Source organism: Vipera ursinii (assembly GCF_947247035.1).
Source record: "Vipera ursinii genome assembly, chromosome: 8".
NCBI classification, from domain to species: Eukaryota; Metazoa; Chordata; class Lepidosauria; order Squamata; family Viperidae; genus Vipera; species Vipera ursinii.
The window spans coordinates 6348066-6356920 of NC_139519.1; the positions used below are offsets into that span (position 1 = coordinate 6348066).

At 43.2% G+C, this 8855-nt stretch overlaps 1 protein-coding gene across 1 annotated transcript; it reads right to left on the reverse strand.

The window, feature by feature from the left end:
* Positions 1-4654: 4654 nt before the first annotated feature.
* Positions 4655-5761, reverse strand: LOC310643671 (neuropeptide Y receptor type 4-2-like; the record flags this gene model as incomplete). The annotated part of the gene is made up of 1 exon (XM_083368159.1): positions 4655-5761. One exon carries the CDS (start codon positions 5759-5761, stop codon positions 4655-4657), a length of 1107 nt encoding a protein of 368 aa, XP_083224285.1.
* Positions 5762-8855: the final 3094 nt, after the last annotated feature.

The following is an 8855-nucleotide window of genomic DNA, read 5'->3' on the forward strand; positions in this document are numbered from 1 at the left end:
AGAAGAAGAAGAAGAAGAAGAAGAAGAAGAAGAAGAAGAAGAAGAAGAAGAGGAGGAGGAGGAGGAGGAGGAGGAGGAGCAGGAGCAGGAGCAGCAGGAGGAGGAGGAGGAGGAAGAAGAAGAAGGAGGAGGAGGAGGAGGAGGAGAAGAAGAAGAAGAAGAAGAAGAAGAAGAAGAAGAAGAAGAAGAAGAAGAGGAGGAGGAGCAGGAGGAGCAGGAGCAGGAGCAGGAGGAGCAGCAGGAGGAGGAGGAGGAAGAAGAAGAAGGAGGAGAAGAAGAAGAAGAAGAGGAGGAGGAGCAGGAGGAGCAGGAGGAGCAGGAGGAGGAGGAGGAGGAAGAAGAAGAAGGAGGAGGAGGAGGAGGAGAAGAAGAAGAAGAAGAGGAGGAGGAGGAGGAGGAGGAGGGGGAGGGGGAGGAGGAGCAGCAGGAGGAGCAGGAGGAGCAGCAGGAGGAGCAGCAGCAGGAGGAGGAGGAAGAAGAAGAAGGAGGAGGAGGAGGAGGAGGAGGAGGAGAAGAAGAAGAAGAAGAAGAAGGAGGAGGAGGAGGAGGAGGAGGAGGAGGAGGAGGAGGAGGAGCAGGAGCAGGAGGAGCAGGAGGAGCAGGAGGAGCAGGAGGAGGAGGAAGGAGGAGGAGGAGGAGGAGGAGGAGGAAGAAGAAGGAGGAGGAGGAGGAGGAGGAGGAGGAGAAGGAGAAGGAGAAGGAGAAGAAGAAGAAGAAGAAGAAGAAGAAGAAGAAGAAGAAGAAGAAGAAGAAGAAGAAGAAGAAGAAGAAGAAGAAGAAGAAGAAGAAGAAGAAGAAGAAGAAGAAGAAGAAGAAGAAGAAGAAGCTGGATCTAAGATTTTCCCACCCAAAGCATATGGTTAACTTTTCTATGTCCCCCTCCTGGTTATCAAGAAGTGTCCAGTTAGGTGCTAACAAATTGTTTGGGGAAACCGTCCCTGTCTCTGCAGCTGGCATTCCTTCCTTATCCTTGAAAAGCAGTGGGAGTTTCTCATGGGACAGTCCCAGGCTTGGTTTGGTTTCCTTTCCTCATGGAGTCCCCTGGCAACCCTCCCTCTCACACACCCAGTGCCCTCCCTCTATCCCCCCACCCATTCCAATGGCAGGCTGCCAACAGCAAGCAAGATGCAGCATAGCATAATGGTAGCCCTGACAGGAAGAAAGTCTTACTAAAAAAATCAATCATCCTGTTACGTAAATGTCTCCAGAATGGAATTATTCTGACACCTACGGCATACTTAGAGGCACCATTACTGAAATGAGGGGCGTTTCTAAGCGTCCATCAGCTAAGTTAAGTTCAGGGTGACAAAAAAGCTCCCCAAAAGATCACTGTGGTTAAACTGCCACAAAGAAGAGGGGGCTGTCGACCTACAGGTAAGTCCTCGACTTACAACCATTTGTTTAGTGACCGTTCAAAGTTACAACGGCACTGACAAAAAGTGACTTATGACCATTTTTTACACTTACATCCATTACAGCATCCCCATGGTCCTGTGATCAAAATTCAGACACTTGGCAACTGACTCATATTTATGACAGCTGCAGTGTCCCAGGGTCATGGGATCAATTTTTGACAAGCAAAGTCAATGGGGAAGCCAGATTCACTTAACAACCATGTTGCTAATTTAACAAGTGCAGTGATTGACATAACAACTGTGGCAAAAAAAAGTCATAAAATGGGCAATCTCACTAAATAAATGTGTCACTTTTCAACATCAATTTTGGGCTCGGTTGTGGTCATAAGTCAAGAACTACCTATAGGTGGAAGATTATTAAAGATAGAAGCAACCTAGAACTAAGGAGGAACTTCCTGACAGTGAGAACAATTAACCAGTGGAACAACCTGCCTCCAGAAGCTGTGAATGCTCCAACACTGGAAGTTTTTAAGAAGAGACTGGGCAGCCATTTGTCCGAAATGGTGCAAGGTCTCTTGCTGAGGAGGGGGTTGGACTAAAAGACTTCCAAGGTCCCTTCGAGTTGGAAAGGGCCTTGGAGGTCTTCTAGTCCAACCCTCTGTTCTTCTGTTAGGAAGCCATATGCTGTGTTCCTGATAGTAAAGTTACAAAGGCAGACAGCTAGCAACCATGTTCTCGGAGAATAGAGTGGCTCTTGAAATGAGTCAGAAAGGAGACAATCTCTCTGTTTTCAGCTTCTCCATCTTGCTGCATTTCCAGTTTCAGTTGCGTGTAGTTGGAGTCTGAATTTGCAAGTCAATAGGTAGCTCCCTTTGGGAGGGTCATTCTGCTCTGCTACTACTGAGTTTTGGGATGAGAAGTGCATTTCATCTAGCTCTGCAAGCCGGTCCCCTCATCAGGACTCCAGGACCTGTGCTGAAGCTTGTCTTGCAGCCAAGGGCTGCCAGTTAAAGCACGTTGTGCCTTGTTATCGCTGAACAACAGGCATGATTACTGCAGTGAGTACATGGCTATGTGAAAAAGAGAGATGAACACATAAGCCTCAAATCCCCTTTTTCTCACATCACGGCAGTCTCCTTCCTTCCTGTATGCAAGCAGCAGTGGGCAAACTTAACAGGAGAGATCTGATTAGCAGACTTAACAGTATCCTGATTAAAATTTGAATGGGACCATCAGCAAAGTTCAGCTCGTAGTAAAGCAACTGGTGCTATTCCCCTGCATTCATCCAAATTAAGGAATTTAGTGCCCTGGATCAGCCCCGTTTTATTGTATATATGACAAGGAAAAATTTTGGCAGTGAAAATCCAGTGATAACATTGCCACTGCAAACCTGTTGTCTGAAGTGACAGTGTGACTGCCTTGCAGGGAGTCTGGCCAGAGCATTTAAAATGCAGTGTAAAACATGAAAACCCCTTCAGGGATCGATGACTCCCCCAAGGGGAGGAAATCTTGGCTAACAAGCTTACTTGATTCACAGTCAATGCGCAACGCTTGAGAGGGGGCGGAAGAGTTGCATTCAGCCCTTTGAGAGAGGGCAGAGTCAGAAAAGGGAAAAAAAGCAACAACAAAATTTGATGTTGGTGCCTTGAAATCTATATCAAATTTAAATCAGGTGATTTCATTAATATAAGTATTTTTTTAAAAAAAATCCCCACCTATTTAATATGCTTTCTCCTCCTAGCCGTTGAACAGATTGCAGTTCCAAAGCCACATCCCACAGTCCTGATTTACACAGGGTAGATTCATTGCCCTCAACTGGATTACATCATATCAGCATTTACTGCAAGCAGACAATTTCATTCCCAAAATTTCCCAAGCGCTTTGGACAATGAAAGAAAAATTGGGCTGTAGTTCAGATGGAGAAAGTGAGGCAGAGCTGTTAAAAGTCTCGAACCTGATTGAGCCAATATGGTCTGTACAAAATTAGCTTGTGCAGGATTTAAACGCCCATCTAGAAAACAAGAAATGTATTTTGACTCCTTTGCTCTGAATTTATATTAAAGGGGCTAACTTTCCAGGCAATGCAAGAGGAAAATTGAACATCTTTTATCTTCTCTAGGGAAAGACTTGCTTTTTATTATTATTCCAAAAAAAAAGAAGAAGAAGAAGAATTAGAGTGGATAGGATGGGAGCAGTCAGCGCAGAAAATATTTTGCTATTGTTAAGAATCAGGAGAAAGCAAGGATGCTTCTGAAGCTTCTGCTTTAGGCAACAAAATCTCTGGTTGTCTCTTTCTATACCTAATGATATTATCCCCTCCATATTTTCATCTGACGCATAGGAGACTATAGCAACTTAATATAATGCAACAATTACAGGTTCTTGACGGTGTGCAACCTTTTCCACCAGGAATGGATTGTCCAAAATCTAAGATTTTTCTAAGTTCCTGGCACACCACAGAAAATGTTGGAGTATTATCCAAGGAGCTCATACAGCTCACAAGGGGCAAAAGTCTGTCCCACCCTATAAAGGACCCATCCAAATGAAAAGCACAGGCTGGAACGGTGTTTTTCAAATTTGGCAACTTTAAGATGTGTGGACTTCAACTCTCAGAATTCCCCAGCCAGTTCTGGGAGTTGAAGTCCATACATCTTAAAACTGCCAAATTTGAAAAAAAACCCCACTATTCTAGAACAGGCTCGATGTTATTATGTGGTTGCAGAGAAGAAATCTGGGCATGCCGTGCAAGTTTTCTGTCAGGAAATCTTTATTTACCATCATGGATAGATGCCGTCTCTGAGAAGCAATTTGTCAAGATCAGCGAACAAGGTATGCACTCACATCAGGACTTTGAAAATGAGATGGATGGTTACTTTGCAAAGCAGAGCAATTTAGGAGCCCTGGATCATATTAGGAAGTTACGCAGTTCCTTAAACACATCTCCTCATCTCCATCCATTTCAATATATTTATATTCTCTAAGAAGCTTTCAGGTCACCCAGGGCTTAGGTAAAGACTTGGGCTCAGGAACAAGGAGAAGATCTGATCTCCAAGCAACCAATGCATTGGTGCCTAAGAAATTTAAGTTCTCCAGACCTCCCAATCATCCTCAACTTCTGTCAAACTTCACCTCTCTCTCCCCAGCAACTGAAAATGATCCCTGATGTACGTTTGATTATAAAACAGCAGACAGGAGACTTGGAAAGATGCAAACACAAAACAGCAGAGCTAATCCACATTTTGTTCAGTGTTGAGGAAAGAAGAGGTTGCTCTCCGGAGGTCCAGCCTGGGATCCAGCCATCACGCAGGGATACTGGTACCCCCCTCACTATGAAGTGAGGCCTTGGAAACCTCTGTGCTGACCGTGGAAAGAGGAAAGCTCTCATACTTCTCCTTCTCACGACTACAGCTGCAACGGTACAGCAAGGCCTTGACTTCTTTTTGGAAATTGCTGTTGAGGAACCCGTAGATGATGGGGTTGATGCAGGTGGAAGCCATGGCCATGAGATGGCAGAGGGAGAAAATTAAGTTGTAATAGCACACCGAGATCTTCTGGTGGTCCCAGTCATGGAGGGTATTGAAGAACATGAGGGGAAACCAACAAGCAGCAAAAGCTACCACAATGCAAGCCAACATGATATTGACCTTCCTGTGGCTGGTGGCCCGGGAGCCCTCTTTTGCTCGCTCCACCATGTCCTTCCGGCGCTGAAGGCGTAGGAAGATGCGGAAGTAGCAGGTAAGGATGAGCAGTAAAGGTAGACAGTACTGGAAGAGCAGGAGGAAGGTTGTATAGGACAAGCGATGCTGATCGGAGGGCCAGTGCTCAATGCAGGCCAGGTGGTTGGCCAAGGAATCAAAGGGAAGGCTCAAGTTTTGAAAGGGCTCATTGGTCAAGATAGTGAAGGACAAGAAGGGCAAGGAAATACAGCAGGCCACCCCCCAGGTGAGGGCAACTGCCATGTAAGCGTGGTTGGCTGCTGGTTTCCACCCAGTTGGGTTGATGATGAGCTGATGTCTCTCCAAAGCGATCCAGACCAGGGACAGGATGGACACCGTGACAGAAACACACTGGACAAAGGGGCTGGCCTTGCAGACAACTTCTCCCAAGATCCAGTGATCCATCAGGGTGTATATGACGGTGACGGGCATGCAAACGAGGGACATGAGGATGTCGGAGAAGGAGAGGTTGGCGATGAATATGTTGGTGACATTCCTCATCTCCTTCTGCTGGACGATAACGCACACCAGGCAGAGGTTGCCCGTCAGCCCCACTGCAATGATGATGCTGTAAGCCACGATCAGGAAAGTGCTGTTCCCCACCGAGTCGTCACAGGACATGCCGTTCTCTTCCAGCAGATTCAATTGCTCCGAGAAGTTCAGATAGAGGAGATTCAGCAGCTGGTCCATAGCAGTTCCTCCTCCTTAGCAGATGGAAAGATGCAGCCTCTCAGCAAAGGAGGCAGCGGCCCTTGTTCCTTCTTACACACTGCTGTGTTCACCAGCAATTTTCCTGTGCCAAGGAAGAATTAGTGCATTTATTACACTAAATACATATGTATATTTTTTAAAACCACCAAGAACATTACAGTTAATATTTCTTAATGGAAAAATACTCTTAGTTCACAGTATTATATAAACTGAAAAGCAATGCAACTATGTAACTATATTATTTTTAAAAGCCTGTAATGTTTAATATAAAAAAATCTGCTGCATAAAAAAGCTGTATTGCGAAGAGAGCAAGGAACATTATCCCCCATAATCTATGCTGTTTGGAGAACAAAAAGGAAAAGGTAGAGATAAAAGAAATTTAATAACACTACAAAATAAACTAGAAAGTCAAAACAAAGCCATAATTCTAAAATATCTCTATTAATAAGAAGGTAGGTAGGTAGATAGGGATGGATAGATGGATAGATAGATAGATAGATAGATAGATAGATAGATAGATAGATAGATAGATAGATAGATAGATAGATGGCTTTTTTTGTTATAGAACACCCAGAACGGAGTTCTGGCACCTTTTTTGGATGGAACCTTGTAGGGTAGGCAAGGCGTGTGAGTTCCGGCACCTTTTCTTTTACAAAAAAAGCACTGGATAGATAGATAGACAGACATATATAGATAGAGTAAGAGACAGAGAGAGAGAGAGAAATATATTGCATTTACAGTATATCCTTTTCATAGCCACAATCCTTAGTAACTGGATTCACACAATCTATTGAACTGGGTAAATTAGAAACCACAAGATTATTTTAATATATTGCAGTAAATTTGGTTTACTTCAACCAGTGTTGGGTTAATGTTTTTGTTGCTTTGAGTACTGATTGAGACTACGAAACCAGAAAATGGACTGGTTTAATAATGGAGTTGGGCAGACTCAGCTCTGAGTCCAGGTTGTCTCCCATCTAGGCACTGACCAGACCTGAACTCTACTCAGCTTTCACAACATGGCTGCATCAGGGGGGTCCATGGGATCTGCAAGTTGCAAAGACCCAATGTAAATCCAAAGGTGCTTTTTTCAGAAGGCAACTGGATTTTCTTGTTTTTTTTCTTTGAAAACATTTTGCTTTTCATCCAAGAAGCTTCTTCAGTTCTCCTGAGAAGCAAAATGTTTTCAAAGAAAAATAAAAGCACTTTTTGGGACAACCAGGACTGGATGATTGATAGGCATTAACCCAATGCAAAGCCTGTCCTTTCTACATGTTTATCAGCCATGTGAGATAAAGCTGAACTGCACAGTCAAAGCTGCCAACTTTATTTGACATTGCCCCAACACCAAAGTTGCCCTAGTCAGCACCACTTATATATTCTTATCCTAAAAGAGGGCTGAGTAACCTTTTTTCTCTCCAAAAGATGTATTTCAAGAAATGGGGTCTACAGTGAAAAATAATAATTGGGTACAGTCACATTAATAACTGTCCCAGACAATATTTTAAAAATGCCCATCTTGATTATCTCCAAACAATTAGTACCAGCACGGCACTGCATAGATTAACATTAGTGAGAATTTTTTTAAAAAAAAACCCAGGAAATATAGAAATATAGAAAGAGCAAGCTAAATCCAAAAAGGTTAGAAAATTCTTGGAAACTTGACATTCAGATAAATCAGCCATCAATAGACACATAGAGCTAAACCACATTTACACACTGTTTAAAAGAAGCAATAAAAAAACCTATGAAGGAAACAAAAAGACCAGAACACATTTCCAAGCAAAACCCAGATAAACAGGAATTAATGCTGGACAAACAATCAAGCAGAAAACAATACTCTAATCAAGGAACTACCAAAGAATAAACCATAGTTCCCAACACTGGCAAGGCAAGCTACTATATAAAGAGGGAGCAAACCCCATACTCATTAGGTGGGATGATGTTACCAAGTCAGATAATGAAAAGTCTGCAGGCAAACAACCAAGAGCATCAAAGACTCTGCAGTTTAAATCTGAGCTATATAAATTCTCCTCTTTAGGAGGGGAAAAAAAAAACTCCATAACAATGTTGAAATCCACGCCATTAAACTTTAGTCTCAACTGCAGCCATTCTGAAAGTTGTAAAATAGCAGGGAGGGAGGAACACTACTCCAAGAGCATCCACTCCTGTCCTTTAACCTTGGATTGCACATTTTATTTTCATACCTTGAAGTAGGAATTCTTTGTGATTGCCCTCTAAATACTTTTTTTTTAAATTTTAATTCCATTTATATCTCGCCCTTCTCCGAAGACTCAGGGCGGCTTACAAGCTTAGCAGTAGCCTTCATTCTATGTATATGCCTGCTTATTAGGGCTTTCACACACACCCCAAGCGGCATTATTACAAAGTCAGCTTAATTGCCCCCAACAATCTGGGTCCTCATTTTACCTACCTCGGAAGGATGGAAGGCTGAGTCAACCTTGAGCCTGGCGGGACTCGAACCTGCACTAATTGCAGACAACTGGTGTTACTTAAGGAGGCATTAGCCCACTGCTCCACCAAGGCCACACATCTTACAAAGCAAGGCTGGAGTGGCTTGAATGGAAATCCATCCAGCCTTATGAAAGCAGAGAAAAAGAATGGGATGCAAATTACTTCTGATTTTTTTGCTAATTCATGCATCACCAGAAGCTAAGCTTGACTCAACAGAGACTTTGTCAAGAGTGATCTCTCAACATCAAAGACAGGTTCCCATTTTTTTTAAAAAAAAAGGTATTTCGGGCTGACATTCTTTGTAACTATTCCCTACATCTTTTTCCTAACTGCACGTTTGAAGCTCATTTTTTGCAAGCAATACAGCTCTGTTTCCTCCCACTTCTCCTATCCCAAAGGTGCTTTTTCCAAAAAAGGCAACTGGACTTTCTTGGGGGGGGGGTTCTTGAAAACATTTTGCTTCTCATCCAAGAAGCTGCTTCAGTTCTGTTTCTTCCGTTCATCCAAGCTTCTTGGATGAGAAACGAGAACGTTTTCAAAGGGAAAAACAAACAAACAAGAAAAGTCTGGTTACCTTTTGGAAAAAAAACACCTTTGG